The sequence below is a fragment of the Globicephala melas genome, chromosome 15, assembly GCF_963455315.2.
Source record: "Globicephala melas chromosome 15, mGloMel1.2, whole genome shotgun sequence".
NCBI classification, from domain to species: domain Eukaryota; kingdom Metazoa; phylum Chordata; class Mammalia; order Artiodactyla; family Delphinidae; genus Globicephala; species Globicephala melas.
The window spans coordinates 50504415-50528857 of record NC_083328.1 but is presented as its reverse complement, the minus strand read 5'-3'; the positions used below and the strand labels follow the sequence as shown (position 1 = coordinate 50528857).

Here is a 24443-nt window from a genome sequence, read left to right as displayed (position 1 = left end):
CCAGTCTGTCTACTTCTCTCCACCAAATGGCTTCCGAGGCCAATGGGCAGCTGGACATTAGCAAGGCCTGGGTACTGAGGAGGTCTCAACAGAGGAACTGGTGGGCTGGATAGAAATGTAAAATAATTTCATCAAAATTTAAAAGTTTGGGAGGTGTTTGAGAAATAAAAGCATCCGTATTGAGTGGATAATGGGAAGGAGGGGAGCAGAAGAAAGTTTTCTAAACATCTTATGAGAACACAGGGTAGGGAGGAAATATAGTATCTTTTGAGGGGACACAGTGCATCTCATTGAGGGAATTAGTTGGTGTTTTGTTTACAAAATATAGTAAGGAAGGAGGAATCTGATCCCAAGAGCAGAGAAAGGGGAGAGATATCCATTGATGGAATGGAAAAGTGGAGCCTCCAAGTTAATGAATGAAAAGCAATGAAGAAAATTAGCAAAAAAATAAGGAAAAGAATAAAATAATAATATACATTAAATGAAACACTAATATGGCAGAAATAAAATCAAGCATATGGGTCATGATATTGAAATATAAATGTACTGAATTCTTCTAATAAATGACAGACTGAGTGAAGATAAAATGTCATAAAACCAAATACCTAAATGCTATGTGCAAAAAAATGTTAACACACACAAAAATACAGTATTAGTTAAGGATATATCAGATAAGCATAAACAAAAAGAAATCAGGTTTGGAAATGTACATATCAGACAGGGGGGCATTTAAAATTAAATGCACTGAACTAACTTGCTAATGAAAAAGGTTTTGCAACACAACTGAGAAGACTGGAAAACCAGTAGGAAAATTGGCAAACGATCTGAAAGAAGGCAGTTCACAGAACGAGTGGTCCAACAGTTAACAGTGATATGAAGAGATAATCAAACATATTAGCAATTAGAGAGAGGAAATGAAAACCACAATGACACTTTCCTTAGAGCTGAAAATATTAGAAAGGTTTATCACTGTCATGCTAAGGCATGGTGAGGGTGTAAGGAGATGAGCACTCCTGTGCTTTACTGGCTGGGGTGCAGTGGTGTCACTGTTCTGGATCGCCATCTGGTGGTGCCACTAAATTTAAGTGTACATATGCCCATGACCAGCAATCCCACTCCAGAGTGACAGTATGCCCCGTAGTCAAGAAAAAGTTTAACTCAACGCTGCATCTGAAGTCTAGCATCAGAGAATAAAATGTCACAAGAAAAGTATATTAAAAGTCACAATCCTAGAGAGAGACTTAAATATACCTCTCTCGGAATTTGGCAGAAATAGAGAATTTTGCTATAAAAAGAAATAAGGCAAAGGAGAATTGTGTCGGGAAATTCAAATCTGGTCCGATTCTATGAACATTTTAGCCTCTGCTAGTTATCTCACATCTCAGCAAGCACTGCACCATGCTCAGCTTGATGAACAAACGAAATGCTGAAAACCTACCAAAGGTATCTATGCAGTGAACAAATCAGAAATCAAGAGATCCTGAATGCTTGGAAGGTGCTTACAGGAAGGTTTTTCATGCAATGCCCAGGATTGGGCTAAACTTCATCATTGCTTTTCATTCATTAACTTGGAGGTCCCACTTTTCCATTCCAACAATGGATTCTCTCTCCCCTTTCTCTGCTCTTGGGATCAGATTTCTCCTTCCTTACTATATTTTGAAAACAAAATCCCAACTAATTCCCCCAATGAGATGCACTGTGTCCCCCCAAAAGTTGCTATATTTCCCCCCTACCCTGTGCTCTCATAAGACATGTAGAAAACTTTCATCTTTTCCCCTCCTTCCCCTTATCCGCTTACAGAGATAATGCAAGCAGAGTTTCTTCCAACTCATCTGTGCTCGTGATAATTGAGGTTTCTGGTTTCTCTGCACAGCCCCACCTTGTAATATGCTATTAATGCCGCTATACCCTCAGCAACTACCATCTGTCTTAAACACAGTTTTCGAGTTCCAGCTCTACCATGTGATGGTTGTGTGGCCTGTGCGAAGCGCCTGTGTGCTCTGAGCCCAGATTTCCCATCTGTAAAATAAGGTTGACATACCGACCCTCACTTAGTAGGGCTCAGATGAGGTCATATCTATCTATTCAAATGTGTTAGTACAATTAACCCCAGCCCTGTTCCCCAGAGGGAGTTCACATCCCTCCCAGAGAAAACCACGTTGAGAATCTGTTACCAGCAGATTTGGAAGCAAGAAACACAAGTACCCAATATTCACACTGGTTTGCAGACACTGAACTTTATATAACTGGGCACAAAAGAGCTGTGCACTTTTTCCATCTACAGGAAGCCTTTCATGAAGGTTTAAAAAAGTATTATTACTACTGTCCCCACGCCCATCCCCACCTCCATCAACCACCTCCATTATTATGCCCACCATCACCACCTTTATTCTTTTTCTTTCTTTCTTCTTCGACTTGACTCACATAATAACCTTAAAAGGCAGGAAGATGTAGTTTGGAGCTGAGGGAATGTTAACCGAGCACAGGGCAGGGATCCATCCTTAACTGAAGACGTAACTCCCACCCTGAACTGTTGTCTATAAAACTGTGCCAAGGAGAGAAGCGAAAAGCTGAGTAGCAAATCGATGTCTTTCCTTGTTGAGCCAAGCGCACCAACGGGGTAGGAATAGTGCTGAGCCCAAGTTTTTGGTGTAAAGCTACCAAAAATCAGAGTTTTGGGAATTTGACCATTTTTTTTAAACTTGCCTACACTGTTTTCTGTGTTCTAGGTTAATTTCTCTCCAGCTGTTGCTAATTTACAAAGTCTTGTCAACTCCTTGGCTTTATTTTTAGTCATTAACTTGGAAATGTGAAGCATGGCCCATGGGTTACAAAATTGCTTCCTGTTTTAGGCTTATTGCTCCTAAAGCCAAATCACTGACAAAACCACGAGGATCATAGGATCTAGAAGACGGAAAATCATAGCATTCACGATTGCAGGTGCTACCAGCTAATTAGGCTAACTGGGCTCTGAAACTGCAAGGTGAGAATGTAAACAAGCCAAATAACTATAGTAGGTAGTAACTGTGCCCTCAAATATTCCACTTTTTTATCAAAGAACAGAACTTCTTACCTTTTTGAAGATAATGAACTTATCAATAAAAAATAAACTAGTAATCAACATAAATTTTCAACAATACAAGGGTTTTCAAATCTTGACACATTTGTCCTAATGTGGCCACTAAAAATAATATTGCAGAAAATATAACAATACGTTAGGTTCATGGTTCCCAAACTGTATATGCAAGTGCCCCAGAGGACTACTGTGAACTCTCATGAGTGTGGTAGGATATTTTAAATTTTTGAAGGAGACAGCAATGTCTAACCTTTTTAAAAAACAATTCTGAAGTTGACAAGAATTTTTATTATAACATTTCTTATTTGTGCATGATTCTATCAACAAATATATTTTTCACCCTTCATCTAAATACTGTATATATGACATGACACCTTGTAAATTACCAGCTCAAGGTAGTTCAAGGTTCTACACTCAATTGCACTACATGCCTGTTGATGACATCACTGAATGTAAAGATGTGCGTTTGGCAGTTGTCACGATAAAAAAAAGCAGGCTTTGTGAAAATCAGTGGAACAGGAAACGAGTGTGAGGTATTGAGGGATCCAACCTGCTTCCAAGGCTGAAGAAGAAGTGCAGTGCTCGGCAGATGTGCACATTTTCATCAGTGTTTCTTTCAGAATGACATAAAATATCTTAATTTTGTGTACTATTTGTTAGGACATAAATACTTAAGTTGTTTGGATTGAACTATGTATTTATCAATAATAAATAAAATGATTAACTATTTCTTTTTGCCTAGGGAGTGCTGTGACAAAATTACTGAGACACCAGATTCACTGGCGCTGTGAACTGAGAAAGTCTGGGAATTGCTGCATTAGGTAAAAAAGATGAAATAAAAACTGCATCAACATTGTAATCAATCTTGCTTTTCCCGAGTGTGTGTGTTTGTGTGTGTGTGTGTGTGTGTGTGTGTGTGTTTTCAACCAATGGAAGAAAATACATCAAAATTCAACAGTGGAGATGCGGCAGGTCTTTCTTCTCCATAGTTTTCTATATTTACTAACCTGCTTGTGATGAATAAGTGTTATATGCTAAAAACAATGAAAGGTTATTAAAAGTGACTCCCTATGGGAGCATATTTGCTCCTCTGAATAAAAATAGCTGCTAAACATAACAGAGAGTTTCATTTTTGAAGAAGATTTTATTGCACTCTGCTAACTTCTCCAGCTTCCTGCTCCAAAAATGCGGGATCTGGCTTTAGGACACTGAGGTTTTGAAGAAACCTGTTTCTATGTGTACCTCTTCTTTTGTGCTTTTTTTGTTTGTTTGTTTAAAAAAAAAAACACCCATTTCCCACCCCTGCAGCCCTCAGATAGTGAACATGGCTTGGAGTTTCCAGTGGTTGGGGCTTCTCACCCCAACGGCTGGCAGATCTAAGAAGATGCTGCAACTGACAGGGCAGAGAGGCGGGGCCTGCTGATGTCACAGATGCTCTGTGGGGACCGTCATTTCTCTGGCTCCTGCTTCATGGTGGAAGGAATGGCCTGCAGCATCCTGCAGGTCTGAGGTGGAAGATGTCACTGGGAGTCTGCCCTGAGGAAATTCACATGTGAAAGTACTCCTGAGTGAAAGAGGTCTAGGGTGTTTTGCTGTTAAAATTGATGAACTCCTGAGAACTCACATTTTATAAAACTACGGGGTTATCTATACCACAGAGACATATGCATGTGGTCTTTGATTTATTGATTGTGGGAGGAAACAAAGTCAAAATATTTTTCTCCTACAAACTTATGGTTACCAAAGAGGAAAGGTAGGGGTGAGGGATAAATTAGGAGTTTGAGGTTAACATATACACACTACTATATATAAAATAGATCATCAACAAGGACCTACTGTATAGCACAGGGAACTCTACTCAGTATTCTGTAATAACCTACATGGGAAAAGAATCTGAAAAAGAATGGATATATGTATATACCTGAATCACTTTGCTGTACACCTGAAACTAACACAACTTTGTAAATCAATTATAGTCCAATGTAAAATAAAAGTTAAAAATTAAAGAAAATACAAAATTTTCTCTTAAAAAGGCAATTTCCATTACACTTTGTACTTGAGATATTTGGGTTTGTTTCCTTTTTAAATTTATTGACCACTAATATTTTAAATGTATTTGACTGTTCAGCCCTTACACCAGCCCTATGAGGCAGTACTGCTATATCTGCTTTTAACAGATTAGGAAACTGAGGCACACAGAGGGCGAGTAACTTGCACAAGATCAAACATCTAGAATGAGCAGGACCAAGATTTGGGGCTTATCTTGGATAGTCTGGCTCTAGAGGGCTCTTAAGCAAGATGTCACTGCCTCTTTGTAAATTTATGTTCTTATCTAAGGGGTATCCTTTCATTAGGAATGAATAGAAGACTACACTCTTTCAAAATCCAGAGATCACACCTTCCCTGCATTTTCTAGGAATTCATTCCACTCTCAAAGTTTTCATAACAAAGTGTTTGTATAATCAATTGTTATATATTCTATTAAGTGTTAGATATTCTATTTGTCTTTATATTGATAAATCTATCTCCCCCACTAGACTGTGTGCCTGTAGAGGGGGGACCACGCATTGTCTTACTCCAGAGCTTCACTGCTGAGAACACAGTAGGTCCACAAAACACATTTGCTGAAGATGTGAAAGCCAGTGTTATACTGATAGCAGCTGCACCGGTGCTGTGCCTTTAAGTCCTCAGCCCACTTAGGAGGCCACCTGCAGCCATTTCCTGTCCCTGCTGCGGGCTACCCAAGTCTCTTTACCTGAAGGCGTCCTCTGGCGCATGCTTGGCCAAATATGGGGAGGCTGGATTTTGCCAGGAATTAGCTCCCAGGAGCAGTCTACAACCAGGGAGGGACTGGAGTTGGTGGACAGATGGCCCAGTTTCCTCGCTTCGTGCAGGGACAGTTCTGAGCTGTGTCCTGCAAAGTCACATCCTCAGCGGGACTGAGACCCAGTTGCACAGCAGCGACCTGCTCACTAACACACCTCCTCTTGGCTTCTCTTCCTTTCTGGTCTCAGTACTCTCTTCCCTCAAAGCCACAAGGCAATGGATTCTGCCAACAGTCTAGATGGACTCTGAAGCGATTCTTCCTGACTTGAGCCCCTGGATAGGAAAGCAGTTGGGAGGGCCGCTCACTGCGCACCCTGATCTCTGCCTTGTGAGATCCTGAGCAGAGGATCCAGGTAATAAGCTGTGCCCAACTCCTGACCAACAGTGAGGATAGTAATATATATGAGCTGTTGGAAGCTATTAAGTTTATGATAACGTACTACAATAGAAAGTACAATACAGTAGTAGCAATAGAAAACTAATACAGATTTTGGTGCCTGGAAGTGGGGTGCTGCTGTAACAAATACCTACAAACCTGAGTATTTAGTTTGCTAGGGCTGTCATAACAAAGTACCACAGACTGGTACTGGTACATTTCTTAGCCAACAGAAATTCATTTCCCACAGTTCTGGATGCTGGAAGTCTGAGGTCAAGGTATCTGCAGGGATGCTTCTCCTAAGGCTGCTTTCCTTGGCTTGCAGACAGCCTTGTCTCTGTGTTCCTGTGCATCCCTGGCACCTCTTCCCTCTTCTTATAAGGACACCAGTTGTACTGGATTAGGGCCCCATCCTTATGACCTCATTCAACCTTAATTACCTCCCTTATAGACCCTATTACCACGTAAAATCACATGTGGCTTTTGGTGGGGATTCAATACATAACAACACAGGGGTTCTGCAACCAGAACTGGGTGGAGGCTAGAGGGATGTTGAGGAACAAGGTAGAGAGAGTCTAACTTGCCATGAACAGCCTCTTACTAGAAATCTGGACTTTGAGGATGCAGATGGTGAGGGCACAAAAACAAATGAGGAACATGTTACTGGAAACCGGAGGAAGGGGGATCCTTGCTATGTACCAGCAGAAAGTTTAGAAAAATTGCCTTCTGGAGTTATGTGGAAAGCAGATGCTGTAAGTGATAAATTTCGTGACATATCTACAGAGGTTTCCAAGAAAAGCGTGGTCACTGCTTCCTGGTTTCTTCTTTCTGTTTGCAGTAAAATGTAAGAGGAAAGAGATTCATTGAAGGAAGAACTTTTTTAAAAAAAAGGGAACCAGAATCTCATGACTTAAAAAATTCTGAGTCTCTCTACATGGCAAAGGTGAGAAAATGAAGAGATGCACTCAGGAAAGCTTGCTTGAGAATAAAGGCTGAAGGTGTGACAGTACAAGCAACTCTCAGTTAAAAATTCAAGAAAGGGACTTCCCTGGTGGTCCAGTGGTTAAGACTTCATCTTCCAATGCAGGGGATGCAGTTTCGATCCCTGGTTGGGGAGCTAAGATCCCACATGCCTCGTGGCCAAAAAACCAAAAACAGAAGCACTATTGTAACAAATTCAATAAAGACTTTAAAAATGGTCCACATCAAAAAAACAAAAACAAAAACCCCAAGAAAGACCCAAGGTCAGGGTATGCAGTCACATAAAAGACCTTTTGAAGAAATTAAGGGTGTGCCCCACAGACCTTCTCAATCAAACCAGAAAACTAGGAAGCTTAAAGGCACTGCCCCTCAGCCATCTCAGGTGAGGCCGAGGTTCAGAAGGTTCATCTTAACAATGTCTGTGGATATTGAGCCGTCGCCTCATGGAGGGGACCACAGTGATAACCACACAATGTCTACGAAGTTCTTGAGAAATTGTTTCAATACAAGTACTGCCAACTTGGACAGCAGGGGACCAAGATATTACGTCAGGAGGCTTTCAGAGCCCCCCTTCCCCAATTCCACCGGCAATAGAAAGCAGGCTGATAAAACTACTTGGCTGCAAGCACAGGCTACTTTTCATGGGAAAGAAGGGCAGAAACAGTACCCTGAGAGCAGGGCCTGAGCCACAGAGGATCGTCCTCAAGTTTGAAACCTAACCAGTGAACTCCCAACATTTCCCAGGCTGGATTTCACAGCAGCTTTGGACTGGTGACTCCTTTTTACCTTCCGTTTCTCCTGTTTTGAACCAGAATGTCTACAGTGATTATCCGATGCCTGCCCCACCATCGTGTGTTGGGAGGGCTGGGGGTTCACAGTTCCACAGATGGAGGGCAATGGTGCCCCAGCAGTTCTGTCCACACCTGATCCCCACTGAACTTGAGGTGATGCTCTAACAAGATGAGATGGGAAACTTGGGCTGGCATAAATACATTTTGCATGTGGGAGGGACAGTGAGAATCAGAGTGGACAGGCCCTAGGGTGGCTCCTCAATGATTCCGGTCTCCTGGTGCTCGTGTCTTTGTGTGATCCCCTCTCCATGAGCCTGGGTAGGACCTGTGCCTTGCTTCTAACCAATAGAACATGGCAGAGGTGGTAAGATGCCACATCCACACTTGTGGGCTATGTTATATGGCAAAGGTCATGGGATGTCACCTGCCCCATGGTTATGTTACATGATATGACAACAGTGATGGGACATCACTTCATGATTATTTTATGACATATACGTAAAACTCCAAGCAGGTAGCTCTTGCTCTCCTGCTGGCTGTGAAGAAGCAAAGTGCCATCAGTTCTCCAAAGCAAGGAGGCGAGTTCTGCCAACATCCTAAATGAGCTTGGAAGTGGATTCTTCCCCAGTCAAGCCTCCGGATGGCAATGAAGTCCAGCTGACCCCTGACCACAGCCTTGCGAGAGCTTGAGCAGAGAACCCAGACTCCACACTCACAGAAACTGAGATAATAAATGTGTGCTCCTGTAAGCCATGTCGTGCGTGGTCATTTATTATGCAGCAATAGAAAACGAATACAAAGATTCTCAACAGGCAATGGATTGTGTGAGTACAGCAAACTCTTAGATGACTGCCATCTTGGGTACAGCTTTTGCATTGCAATTTTCACCTTATAGGTAATAATAGTAGCATCCAGTCAGTTGGATGGTGATGTGCAGCTTGGAAATGATCAAAGCATTGATGAAGTTCTTTATTACTAGTTTAGAGTCGATGATTTAATGCTTATATTTAAAATTATATGACAAAACGATTAAAAACTATAGGATTTGACAGTGCCCCCCAAGAAGCCTACAGCTGCCATCTTAGTGCCCCAATTTCTTTGAGATGCTAAATAAAAGATAAAATTAAACCTTTCAAGTTTCAAGCATGTATGGGAGCCACAGGGAGCCACATTCTTTTGCCTTTGGATTTAGAAGGACTATTTTCAGTTAGGTCACCCCTGCCAGGAGAGAACAGCTGGGGCAAATAATGCATCCCTGAGAACATCATCTCTGTATATAGAATTTCCCAGTTATCAAAGCACAACCATCCTCACTGGAGGAGTTCAGCTGTCAGAAGTTCAGAGCAGGCCACTCAACGGGAAACCAACACGAGTCTGGAGCAATGCCTGTGATCTGAGGTTCGTGTTTGACCTCAGATATGATCGGCTCAGGGAGTAGCGAGGCCACCATGGACAGAAAGGGAGCAGCAGGCATGTGAATGCTTACTCGTTTGCATCTTGGTGCCTGTATTCTGTCGCTGTGTGGGATCTGTCCATCTGCTCCCTGGAGCTACAGTCAGAGACCACAGTCACCGCAGGAATGCTGGGCCAGGGATTTTAGGCTGAGAGGAGGCACTCGGAAACAGACCTAACCATCAATTAGTCATAAATTACTTTCCAATACAACTGATGATTGACAATTGCTTTAAAATGGTACATTCTATTTATGTTTACCTTTAGGGCTAGGCAGATACCAAACTCTTGAGAGGAGGTGGCTAAGAGCATTTGTTCATGGGGCCTTAGTGGTCCACTTTTCATTGAAAACCTAGGATCTTCCACATTGTAGGATCATGGAACATGGAAGTCTAGCTGTTTTCTACTTGTCCCATGAGCTGCAGGTGTGAGATACAGTCATTTGTGAGTATAGAAATGTCACATGGGTGCCGGGATGAGCCAGCTGAGAGCCCAGATGAGGTGTGTGGTTAGTATCCTGCTCTCTTCAAAATGGAAGAAGGGGTGAGTACCTGCAGGGCTCACTCTCCTGTGATGATTCCTTCTGCCCTGAAAACATCAGCCTTTGTTTTTTGGAGTAACAACTAGGCTATATGAGCTTAAGGCTGCTCCAACTGAAAGGAAGTAGCTTAAGTGAAACACTGCAGCAAAAGAAGAAAGATGGTACATATAAGTTGTGGATGTCAATTTTTAACTTTCTTTTTTTTTTTAATTTTGGAGGTGGCTGTGTGTGGGAGGGTGGAGTGGAGGTGGGGGGCATGGTGGGCATGGGGCATACCAAATACTAACCCCATTTATACAATGGAAAATGGTTTTCAGAAGTTTCCAGATTTGGTTGGATCATAGAAATGAAGATAGATAATAAATCTAGCTTTGGGTTTGGCCTTATCCACTCCTTTGGGACAAAGCTTACCTTGTCCAAATCTTCTGAATTTAGGCAAATGAGAGAATATTTGGGGTCAGTGTAATGTTTTTCTTCCACAGTCTCTGTGGCAGTGGGAAGGTTGAGAAGGCATATTGAAAACAGAAGAAGAGGTTTCAGAAAGTAATGGGCACCAAGAGAGTGTGAGAGGCCAAGTCTGTTGTCCTCACTGGTTTAATAGTGCAGAAATATTAGAACTTTAGCAAAGGTTAATCACCTGTCCTCTCAGTGAGCACTTTGGTTCCAGTCAACTTAACAGACACTGCTGTAGGTGTTTCCAAGTGGTGTTTTTGTTGAGAGGTTTTAGAATAGAGGTAACCTGCCCCCAAAGTTTCATTTCATAATTACCTTTTCTTTTTTAAAAAAATTAACAATCTTTACAACACATATTATTTCTTCTGTAAAAGGTCTGTGTTTTTCTTAAATGTCTTTTGACAGTCATAGAGTCGGAAGGACTCCCCAAGTCTCAACTATTCATACCCATTTAATTAATATGCCCCTAAAACCTACAGGATTGCATATCAAATCAATATCACTGGCACACTTAAAAATTGGATCTGACCTTTAAATGAATCGATTTATTTTGTAATAGAACAATTTCTTGATCTGAGACCTGTGTCCTTCACGGATGAGGGTTTAACCAATAGCACCCCCTGACCATGGTTTACAAAGCCCCACACCATCCAGTCCCTTTCCCTTGTGTCTGAACACATCCCCCACCTCCTCTCCCCGCCCACTCTGCTACAGCCACAAAGGCTAACTCGCCACGCTTGTTCCCACCCTAAGGTCTTTAAATTAGTTCTTCCTTCCTTCCACCTGTGAATTTCTACCCTTCCTGGGCCTTCTCCTTCTTGGTTCCCTCATCCCCTTCATGGAAGGACAATCCTTAAGGACTACAAATGGCTGCACCCTTAGTTACTTTATAGTATGATGATATTTTCTTTTCTTCGTCACATTTATTGCTACTGTAGCTGTGTTGTTTGCTTATTTAAATGATCACTGTCCGTCTTCCCATGAGAATTCCAGCTCCCCAGGACAGAGACCTGGCATTTCCTGTTCACATGGACAACCCCTTCACCTAGCACAATGCCTGGCATGGAGTGAGCCTCCAATAAATATTAGTTGAAGGCATGAGTGAAATTAATGTAAAATTTTCTGCATTCTGGGAGTTTTAAAGATACAGATCTCAGAAGTGGCTCTGAGTTAACAAGTTTTGGCAACCCTGGGTACATAGGAGGACATAAACTCTGAGAAAATAACAGTAACAATACCATCACTACCATCATTCCCAACAATGACAACAAAAACAACACTAGGTTCTATTTACTGAGTACCTAAAAGCTTGTCTGAGGTGGTATCTTTTATCTTTTAGGTTTGGTCAGACTTTTGTAAGCATAGGAAGGTTTAAAAATAAGTATTGCTGTATAACCTGAGAAATTACAAAATATATATTAAAATAATGAGGAAAGGAAGCAAAACCGCAATACCAATATTTTTGTAAGAGGTTAAGTGTTGGTATAACAACATATTTTACAGCCATTATGATGATGATTATGATATTTCATGTGTCTTTACTGTTTTTGTTTGCATGCATTTACTTTTTTGCATTTATGGTTGAAGCAGCCAATAAAACTTGATATATTCCACCTATGATGTTCTTGAAATATTTAGGAGATTTTGACTAATGTTTAAATGGATAATTTGATCAATGGAATTAAGTTAATAGTAGGTACTGGTATTTTTCTGAAATATTACTTAATAGATCCATAATTTTATCACGTTATTAAACTAAGTACAAATAGTAGAACGTATTCTCCACATACCAAACCTCCTTATACAGTTAGGATCTGGCCATTCAAGCTTGCAAGAGAAATACCAGCACCCTCATTTTAGAGACAAGGAAACTTCTGTTCAAAGTAGCAGGTAGATGACTCATCTAAAGCTACGCAGTTTGTAACTGGCATCTTGGACTTAGATGTCAGTGTGCCGACTCCTTGGGCCTCCTCTTCCCATTTCTAAATGCTTAGATGGGTGAACATCAGGGCATTGAATTTAGTGCTGTAAGACGTTTCCACACTCAACATTATATTTTAGTGGAAACAGATCTAAAAGAAGGGGTAGATCAAACCACATGGACTTAAGAGGGTAAGAAGATCACTGGGGATCCATGAGCTTTAAGAGGGGACCCAGTGGACAATATCAGGATGAAAATAAGACAGAAGCCACTCAGCCCAGCTGAAGGTCAATGCGAGGCTCCTGTGTTACAAGTCACGAAACAGGGACGGGTGCCAGAAAAGTCATGATGAGGCAGCTCTCGGAATTGCTGGAAGTTTCATTCAGTTAAGAGCCTGACAACCATCTGATACACAGTTTGAACTCCTTGATGACAACTCTCAGAAGGTGGAGGTGGCCCTAAAAGAAATAGTCCCTCTAGACTGGATGCTGACCAACAAGGAGAAGCACATCAGTGATGTGGAAATGAGAAGGAACCTTGTGAGAAATTGTTACCTTGGGTCAAAGGGAGATCATGCCAGAAAATGTCAGAGAGTTGTCCTGTGTTTTAGGAAGGCAATTTTCAAAAAACATTCTAGGAGAGTGTGAATCCCATGGAGATAGGGCTAAGAAGGATGATGTGGCTCTGGAAACCTAAATCCTGAATGCAAAGTTGTGAATCATAAAAAGGAAGAAAAGATAGAGAATTACAGAGTAATTAAGATGGGTTCATTCTTCAATAAGACACTTCAACATAAACTATGACATGGGAGAAAACAAAACAATGGTACAAGTCTTCAAGAATGGGGAGGCTGGACCTGAGGATTTACCTCTCCTGATTTTACTTGTTTGTGTGAGTAGAGTGGTTTTTAATGCAATGGTCAGGAGCAGATGAGGATGAGGGAAGTTCAGCTTCAGAAGATTATGAACTACCAGAGACCACGGAGAGGACATAGACCCAGACAGAGCCAGTGTGCTTTGCTAGACTCTGTGACTCTTCAAACTTCAAAGGATAAAAAGAAGATTGTTAGAAAGGATTTGAAGGCTACATTAGAAAAGGGGATGGTAAGGATGGGGGCATTTTACTTTATTATTTTTAAAATAATTTAATTAATTTATTTTTTAATAAACAAAAAAGTTTATTTTTTACATATTTCAAGATTAAATCTGAACTTCATAAATTATCAATAAAAAATCTTAAAACTTCAGCTATTATTTTTAATCCAAAGAGTTTTTAAAAATTGGATCTGACCTTTAAATGAATCCACTTAGGTTTTTTTTTATTGGAGTATAGGTTGAAGTTATTTTTAAATCAGCTCCCAAACCTTTGGTACAGATACAGAATGTCTATTTCTAGGAAGAGTTCTTTTTTTTTTTTAAACATCTTTATTGGAGTATAGTTGCTTTACAATGTTGTGTTAGTTTCAAGTGTGCAGCAAAGTGATTCAGTTATACATACAGATATTCTTTTTCAGATTCTTTTCCCTTTATAGGTTATTACAAAATATTGAGTATAGTTGCCTGTGCTATACAGTAGGTCCTTGTTGTTTATTTTATAAACAGTAGTGTGTATATGTTAATCCCAAACTCTTAATTTATCCCTAACCCCCCTTTCCCCTTTGGTAACCACAAGTTTCTTTTCTAGGTCTATGGGTCTATTTCTGTTTTGTAAATAAGTTCACTTCTATCATTTTTTTTAGATTCCATATATGTGATGTTATATGATATTTGCCTTTCTCTGTATGACTTACTTCATTTAGTATGATAATCTCTAGGTCCATCTATGTTGCTGAAAATGGCATTATTTCATTCTTTTTATGGCTGAGTAGTATTCCATTATATCTATGTACCATATCTTCTTTACCCATTAATCTGTCGATGAACATTTAGGTTGCTTCCATGTCTTGGCTATTGTAAATAGTGCTGCAATGAACACTGGGGTTCATGTATCTTTTTGAATTATGGTTTTCTCTGGATATATGCCCAGAAGTAGGATTATTATGGTAGCTCTATTTTTAGTTTTTTAAGGAATCTACATATTGGCTGTATTAATTTACATTCCCACCAACAGTATAGGACAGTTCGTTTTTCTAGGACGGAGGCATTTTAAATGACTTCAAAACCAGAGAAGTCATGTTCTTGGAGAAATTATATTCTATGACACTAAAAGGGATGAAATATTGCATTCAATAATCTGTGAGACGGCTGTTTATCCCAGAAGATCACTAGCCAACTGGAGAAAACTACTCTCTATTTTCAATTAAAATAACAACAACAAAAAGAATAAGAAGAAAAGAACACACCAAAAAACCCTGGGTAGTATGTGAGGAGCGAGTTGTAGAAGCCACAGATAATCAAATTTGACGTCAGCGCTAAGACAATGGTTCTCCAACTTTCTGGTCTCAAGAACCTCTTATAATTATTGAGGACCACAAAAGACTTTGGTTTATGTTTTATCTATCAATATTTACTGCATTTGAAACAAACTGAGAAACACAAGAATACAAAGCACAAGATCCATTAGGTACCAGACCAATGACATTAACACACGCCATGTAGATTTTAGGAAACTCTACTGTACACCTGGGAGAGAATGAGAATGAAAATGGCAAATGATGCTTTAGTATTTTAATGAAAATAGTTTTTATCTTCCACTCCCTGAGATAGTCTGAGGGACCCTCAGGGGTTCTGGACCAAACTTTGAGAACTGCTGCAAAAAAATGTTTCACCATGTGCCCAAGGGGACAAGAACAAAGATATTCATGACAACATTATTTATAAACAGCACATATTTGGCAATATCCATTTACTGAGAAACGGAGAAGCTGTAAACAGCTATAATTTTTAAATAAATTCATATTGATTTGCAGAAAATGAGTTTATCTTAAAACAATGTTAAGTAAAAAGCAAGTCAGAGCATATTATATACACTATGGCATCATTTAATAAAATTGAAATATGCCAAATAATACTATTATTTCTATGGTTTTACTTGAAAATGAAAAACAAATCTGAAGCAATATTAAGATATGCTATTTGTTCACTTTAAAGAGAAGCTATAAAGACTTTTTTAAATGGCCATTTATTCTTTCTTTAATTTATCTTTTAAAATTAATTAATTAATTTACTTTTGGCAGGGGCTACTCTTCGTTGTGGTGCATGGGCTTCTCACTGCAGTGGCTTCTCTTGTTGCGGAGCACGGGCTCTAGCCGTGTGGGCTTCAGTAGTTGTGGCACACAGGCTCAGTAGCTGTGGCTCGAAGGCTCTAGAGCACAGGCTCAGCAGTTGTGGCTCACGGGCTCTAGAGCACAGGCTCAGTAGTTGTGGCACATGGGCTTAGCTGCTCTACGGCATGTGGGATCTTCTCAGACCAGGGCTCAAACCCGTGTCCCCTGCATTGGCAGGCAGATTCTTAACCACTGTGCCAGGGTTAGTCCTGGCAGTACTTCACCAGGGAAGTCCCCGTTTATTCTTTTTATTTATTTTTTATTGGAGTATAGTTGATTTACAATGCTGTGATATAAAGGCTTTTTAACATTATCCTTGTTATAATTTTTTAGCATTTTTAAATGATTTCTAGGCTGTTACAAAGGGTGATCACTAAGCTCAAGCTTCAGTCCACCTAAAACAGTGGTTCTTAAAGTTGTCCTCCACCCATTAGTAGCGTCAGCACCATCTGAGAGCGTGTTAGACGTGTAAACCATGGGGCACACCCAGAACTACTGAAGCAGAATCTCTAGGGTGGGGCCCAGGAATCTTGGTTTTAATAAGCTCCTCAGGAGATTCTGCTGAAAGCCCAAGTTTGAGAACCACTGGGCAAGAACAAACATGACCATTCATCCTGTCCTTTACGTAAATGTATCTAATTCAGCAGGAATTTTGGTATTATTGCTTATGACATTCTTGTGGACAAAATGATGCTACATATAGAAAGGAGTTTCTCAAAGATATTTGCCAAACGTTTTATGTTTTAAAAAGCACTCCCCACCCCACCCTCACCTTGCCTACACACCTTTGGCTTGGGTACCTGAAGTTTAACTTTTGACACAAATTGGAGCTAACCTGTGGCTCCTGGTTTCTGAGATTATGGAAATGTTGGCCCGTGTAAACTGTATTGATACATTATGTGGATAAATTCTTTTGTAATTAGCTAAATCAAGGTTTTCAAAGCATGGTCCCCAGACCAGCAGCAACAGCATCACCTGGAAACTTATTAGAAGTGCAAATTCTTAGGCTCCATCCCAGCCCTGTTCAATCAGAGACTCTGGAAATGGGCCCAGCAATCTGTGTTTATCAAGCCTTCCAGGTGATTCTGTTGGACTATAGTTTGAGAGACACTGACTTAAATGAATCTACATAGAAGAGTATGTCCTGGTGATTGTGACATGTACTTTAAAGACGGTTTGAACAGGAACAGCTCTTTAACCAATCAGAGAAGAGAGTATTGGTTGCAATGGTGAATTTCCATTCAGAACCAGCTAGCCTGACGCTTACTGACCAACCCTGAAGGACCAGCACTTTGCCACCACCTAAGGCACTGTACACCTCTTCCAATACTGCTTTTATGTCATGATCTGTTTTCTCGTTGTCCTTTGTCCGCTTCAAGGACAAATTGACCAAATTAGAATTGTCAATTCTACTTAACTTAAAAAACTTTGCCAAAATGGCTTTAAATCTGCACAACTCTACCTATTCATTCCTTTCTATCAATTCATTCATGGCTTCGTATTTCAAAGACTGTTCCAACTTCTGCAATATATACTGCATGGTTTATAATTTGCCCTTCTCAAGTCACTTGCAAGATTTCTACAGAGAAGTCATTTCCAAAGAGTGAGATCATCCAAACCTCATGGCATACTTTGGCCCCTGCAACCTTTTATTTTCCTTATTCCAAGAGGCTGGTAGAGTCAGTAGGATTCTCTTGGACCCCGATTCAATATGTGCTGACAGCACCAACTGCATTCATGGGATTTGGAGAAAGAGAGTCTCCATCTAAAGGAGTTTGGTGAGAGTATGAAATATGGATTTCTTGCGGGTCCTTCAGTTAGAAAGTATTTAATTAGCTCCGCTCTTTCTGGGGAAAATTCAACCTAGCTGACTCTTGTTTTGTCACTCCTTGTCTGTTTTTATTTTTTCTTGCAGGTAAAACTGTGCCTGAAATTTTCAGAAATCCAGGACTGGACGCATACTCGAGATGTATTTTCCAGACATCTTTCTGTTAGCATTTAAGTGTCCAAAACAAACATTCACGTTTCATGCAGACTGGATACTCACACATTTGGCATCAGGGCTAGGAAGCCCATGACGTGAGTAAGAGAATCACTGGGCTCAGGAGCTCAGCAGTTAGGAAATCTTGCTCCAATCAGTGAGGCTCATAAATTAAGCCTGAGAAGATCATGAGCCAGCCCATCCAGGAGACGGAAGAAATGAGCTAGAAGGTTCTCTTAAGTCCTACATCCACTGACCATGGTGGGTTATCACTGAGATGGGAGATTCCTACTTCACTGCCAGCCAGCACCTGCTAGGACCTGGACAAGTGAAAATCCATGGTGAAATAAATGGTACTCTGTCCTGACCCTGTAATAACCACACTCCCTGATATGAAAGCACATCGTGGGCCTTTAACTACTTTCTTCCAGAATGTTCCTCATCAAATGATTATACTCAAGGGTAAAAAAAATAGCCCTTGTTTCATTTGGGCAGTTTTCCTTTGTCATGTTGATCAACAGCCGATAACTTTTCTGGGCACACTGTGTCTTCTGTTTTCTGGGTTTTATAAAAACTTGGAATATGAGAAAAATAATGAAACTAAAAAGTAAATTCTTTCCAATCTCAGCTTCTTTTTAGATAAGGCTCAGCCTATTATTTAGTCATTAGTGAGGCATTAGTCTTTATTTCGGAAGAAAATCATGTTCAGTAGTAAGATACTGCCTAATATTAACCAGTTGAGTTGGTTAATTGGTCAGTTTCTATTAAATATCAATCAATACCTGCTTAGAATAAGAGGTTCCTTTTTGTCCCTAAATTTTTATCTTCTCAAATATCTATCTCCTTAGTATTTTACATTTTAGCTGGCTTGAAAACTTTCAAAATCTTATCAGAACATCAAATTCACAAGATGCAGGATTAGAACACTCTGTATAGATCTTTGGGCAGAAGAGACCCACATGTTCAATACTAGAATAGAATGACCAAGACCATGCATAAATGATGGAATCACAATTCCAACTTATTTAACTCAGGTGGTCTCTTATAAGAATTTCTTGTAATTTACCAGATAGGTTCCTTCTTTACTCCTTTTAAAAATGCATCCACTGTTGTTTTACGTATCATTTAAACTCAGTGTATTCAATGTGCGTGTTAATACAGAATAAGGTGTTTATGCAGCTCAGATGCCTACTAATATAAATCTAATCTATTGGATAACATGATGATAAGCTTCAATGATGTTTAACTCCCATAGGGAGCTTTTGGGAAATGACCCAGGGAATTCTTATCATTCTGAGGTGCAGAAGGAAACTGCAAAGGCTGGACTTTCTTTGTAGTCTCTTGACATATCTGAAATGTACTGGGTCTGAGTTTGACTTTAATGCAATTATTTTGATGAACATTCCTTTTAAAAATCTACTAGCCATTTTTTAAGGTAAATTATAGCCTATTCTAGGACTCAAATGCTTCATCTTTTATTTGAAATAGTTCTTAGACTATGAAGACTATACACATATAATTTATATATATATACTTATAAATATATATTTGATTTTATATATAAAGTATATACACATATGCATGTATGTGTGTACATATATATAAATCATTTATTATTGTTAAAAACTGTTATTACTATTTATATAAAAGTTTAGACATTCTGAGGGCAAATGTAAAACAACACAAAGTTGCCTAACATAATGTCTACTCAGAGATTATTGCCAATATTTACCAGAGTGGGTGGATAATATTCTTTAGTAAAAAGAACAAACACCATTAAAAGTAGAAATGAAAATTTCCTATTTTGTGACTGTATTGTATGAGTCTGATTAAAAAAAAAACTCACATCTGAAAGCTGAGGTTCCTTTTTATGTGTTGCAATTTACATGAAAATTAAGTGGTGAACATTATACTCATTGAAGATGATTGTGGATAATCTGTGGATATTTAAAAACAAATACATGATTTACACATTTGATAGCTCGCCCGTAAAGATGGCTCACTGCATCAAATGAGAGAGCATGCTTCTTAAGCCAACTTAAAGACAGAATCCTCGCCATACCTTCATGGGAGCCAGCTGGATGGGAGTGATGCACGAAGGGTCTACCATGGGCTTCGGCCTGTTGGCCGTGTCTGCTAACAGGCTGTGCCACTGCTGGGGAAGGCCGGTAAATTTCTGTTCTTGTGGATCAAACCCAGTATGAACCCTGTGTTCAAAGTTGGATGGGCCAGATATTTCAATCTTTTTCTTTTTCTTTCCAAACATGATGGAAAACCTGAGAAATGCAAACAGAAACAGGGAGCTGTTTATATGTCGCCAGCAAAAGACCATAGGAAAATTAGTAATTCATTCAGAGTTCTATCTTTTCAATTCTTCCTCTATATATCAGTAGCAAAAGATAGAATTTGTATTTTTAGGGTGTGTAGATTAGATAACTTCATTCAAAAGTTTGTGTTCTCTTCTTGCACTTGCCATATATAGTTTCCTGACCCACAGAGTTTGGATTTGGCCATGTGATTCTCTTTGACTAATGGACTGTGCGTGGAGGAGAACATCCTTCTCTTCAGGGTGGAGGTTTCTGAAGGTATTGTATGTTTCCACTTCCCTCTTATGCTCCTGCTACTTGGCATGAAGATCTCTCTAGTGGGCAATACACCCTCAGCCAAGATTCTGGAAGGAGAGATGCATGAAGCAGACACAAATCTGACCTCCAGTTTGGAGCCAAGCCCAACTGAGCCACAGCTGAGTTATAAGTATGATATAAATGTTTGTCATGAAGCCACTAAGATTTTGTACTTGTTTGTTACATGATATTACCAAAGCAAAAGCTGACTAGTACACAGGGAGAAGCATCTCAAAGTGTGGTGTGCACTTAAAATCTAAAACATTTGTGTGGAAAAATATGCATAAACATGAAAAATGGAGTTAATAATTCTATTTGCCACATAAAATTATTATCAGGATTAAACAAGTAAACATTTGTAAAACACTTTGAAAAGTACCTGGCACAAAGTCAGTGCTGCAAGTATTAAAAATACCTCTGGATTAATACACGAGAAACTTGACTGGCTTTGCCTGCAGAGAAGGGAGCCAGGGGGACAAGGCAGGGAAGAAGAGCCACTTTTCACAGAATATTTAGAATTTTGTACAATGTGTTTTACTTATTTGAAACAATGTAGTTTACCTAGTTAAAACACCCTATGACAGGGATACCTCTAGAAAATAATGTAAAATGGTTACTTTATGCTTTACGTTTATTGAAAACATGTAAGGTAACCTGGGTTTGAATCCCACCTCTTCACCATGATCTTGGGTAACCGATTTTCTCATTCCGAATTTTCTGTGAACATGACAATCATGATCATTTGGGGAATCCTGACACCCCTGCTGCAGGTTTTATAAAAGATGGTGCTTTGGCTTCAAGGTTGCTTTGTTGGGAAAGCCTTATCTCAGCCCTCAGACTTGAGTAGGTGGGTTATATATATACTTGTAAAGCTCTGTACATATTTTTCACTGCACTTATCCACTTGCTATCAATTAATTGGGTGTAATGGTATGCCCAGTGTCTGTCTTCCCTTCTAGAATATAAGATCCATGAGAGTAGGGATGCTGCCTCCTTGTTTATTACAGTTTGCCAATGCCTGGCATATGGTAGGACTCAAGAAATATTTGCTGACAGACTAAAATCACCCAGAACAAAACATTCAAGGAAGAGCACCTGGGGTCAGAACTCCATAGATGTTAACATCTTCCTTTCCTCTTTCCCTCCTTTCTCTCTCCCTCCCTCCCCTTCATCCTCAGTTAAAACTTCTGTTTTCTCTTTTAACCATTTATCCCTGCTTGGCCAGCAGGGGCTTCCTCCTTTCCTTCTAGTTTTCTAAAGCTCCTAGTCCATCCTCTACTGATGCAAGTCTGAGCTGCTATAACAAAACACCAGAGACCAAGAGGTTTATAAACAACATAAGTTTATTTCTCACAGTTCTGGAGGCTGGAAGTCCAAGATCAAGGTGCTGGCATATTACCTGCCTGCTGAGAACCTGCTTTCTGGGTGGCTGCCTTTTTGCTGTAACTTCACAGGTTGGAAGGGACAAGGGAGCTCTTTCTGGTCTCTTCTTATGAGGGCACTAATCCCATTCACAGGATGGGATGAACTGATCATCTCCCAAAGGCCCCACTTTCTATTGCCATCACCTCGGGGATTAGTATTTCAACATATGAATTTTGGAGGGACACATTCAGACCACAGCACTGCAGATACATTCTCCTGACAGGGATGAGACTCTTCACAGCATTAACTTCTCAGAATTTATTAAAACCCATTTTCCCATCCATCCTGGTTGTTATTTCACACTAATTTAGAAAACTAACGTAGGGTGATAATGAAAAACTAATGAAGGATGATAAGGGCTCAAAAATACCTTGATGTGTGTTATCCCTCTTGGAAAAACTCTATGCCAATAAAATGGACAACCTGGAAGAAATTGACAAATTCTTAGAAATTCACAACCTGCCAAGACTGAGCCAGGAAGAAATAGAAAATATGAACAAACCAATCACAAGCACTTAAATTGAAACTGTGATTAAAAATCTTCCAACAAACAAAAACCCAGGACCAGATGGCTTCACAGGTGAAATCTATCAAACATTTAGAGAAGAGCTAACACCTATCCTTCTCAAACTCTTCCAAAATATAGCAGAGGGAGGAACACTCCCAAACGCATTCTACGTGGCCACCATCACCCTGATACCAAAACCAGACAAAGATGTCACAAAGAAAGAAAACTACAGGCCAATATCACTGGTGAACATAGATGCAAAAATCCTCAACAAAATACTAGCAAACAGAATCCAACAGCACATTAAAAGGATCATACACCATGATCAAGTGGGGTTTATTCCAGGAATGCAAGGATTTTTCAATATATACAAATCAATCAACGTGATACACCATATTAACAAATTGAAGAAGAAAAAACATGATCACCTCAATGGATGCAGAGAAAGCGTTTGACAAAATTCAACACCCATTTATAATAAAAACCCTGCAGAAAGTAGGCATAGAGGGAACTTTCCTCAACATAATAAAGGCCATATATGACAAACCCACAGAAAACATCATCCTCAATGGTGAAAAATTGAAAGCATTTCCACTAAGATCAGGAACAAGACAAGGTTGCCCACTCTCACCACTATTATTCAACATAGTTTTGGAAGTTTTAGCCACAGCAAATCAGAGAAGAAAAAGAAATAAAAGGAATCCAAATCAGAAAAGAAGAAGGAAAGCTGTCACTGTTTGCAGATGACATGATACTACACGTAGAGAATCCTAAAGATGCTACCAGAAAACTACTAGAGCTAATCAATGAATTTGGTAAAGTAGCAGGATACAAAATTAATGCACAGAAATCTCTGGCATTCCTATACACTAATAATGAAAAATCTGAAAGTGAAATTAAGAAAACACTCTCATTTACCATTGCAACAAAAATAATAAAATACCTAGGAATAAACCTACCTAAGGAGACAAAAGACCTGTATACAGAAAATTATAAGACACTGATGAAAGAAATTAAAGATGATACAAATAGATGGAGAGATATACCATGTTATTGGATTGGAAGAATCAACACTGTGAAAATGACTCTACTACCCAAAGCAATCTACAGATTCAATGCAATCCCTATCAAACTACTAATGGCATTTTTCACAGAACTAGAACAAAAATTTTCACAATTTGTATGGAAACACAAAAGACCTAGAATAGCCAAAGCAATCTTGAGAACGAAAAATGGAGCTGGAGGAATCAGGCTCCCTGACTTCAGACTATACTACAAAGCTACAGTAATCAAGACAGTATGGTACTGGCACAAAAACAGAAAGATAGATCAATGGAACAGGATAGAAAGCCCAGAGATAAACCCATGCACATATGGTCACCTTATCTTTGATAAAGGAGGCAAGAATATACAGTGGAGAAAAGACAGCCTCTTCAATAAGTGGTGCTGGGAAAACTGGACAGGTACATGTAAAAGTATGAGATTAGAACACTCCCTAACACCATACACAAAAATAAGCTCAAAATGGGTTAAAGACCTAAATGTAAGGCCAGAAGCTATCAAACTCTTAGAGGAAAACATAGGCAGAACACTCTATGACATAAATCACAGCAAGATTCTTTTTGACCCACCTCCTAGAGAAATGGAAATAAAAACAAAACTAAACAAATGGGACCTAATGAAACTTCAAAGCTTTTGCACAGCAAAGGAAACCATAAACAAGACCAAAAGACAACACTCAGAATGGGAGAAAATATTTACAAGTGAAGCAACTGACAAAGGATTAATCTCCAAAATTTACAAGCAGCTCATGCAGCTCAATAACAAAAAAACAAACAACCCAATCCAAAAATGGGCAGAAGACCTAAATAGACATTTGTCCAAAGAAGATATACAGATTGCCAACAAACACATGAAACAATGCTCAACATCACTAATCATAAGAGAAATGCAAATCAAAACTACAATGAGGGGCTTCCCTGGTGGTGCAGTGGTTGAGAGTCTGCCTGCCGATGCAGGGGACATGGTTTTGTGCCCCGGTCTGGGAAGATCCCACATGCCGTGGAGCGGCTGGGCCTGTGAGCCATTGCCGCTGAGCCTGCGCGTCCGGAGCCTGTGCTCCGCAACAGGAGAGGCCACAACAGTAAGAGGCCCGTGTACCACACACACACAAGAAAAACACACACACACACACAAAACAATACAATGAGCTATTATCTCACA

At 39.7% G+C, this 24443-nt stretch overlaps 1 protein-coding gene across 1 annotated transcript in view; it reads right to left on the bottom strand.

Moving 5' to 3' along the window:
- PAK5 (p21 (RAC1) activated kinase 5) overlaps positions 1-24443 on the bottom strand; it is a 314862-nt gene that overhangs the window by 77729 nt on the left and 212690 nt on the right. The window contains exon 3 of the mRNA XM_030872576.2: positions 19726-19939. Coding sequence (XP_030728436.1) covers positions 19726-19929 — 204 coding nt within the window. The 5' untranslated portion in view covers positions 19930-19939. The remainder of the gene's footprint in view (positions 1-19725; positions 19940-24443) is intronic.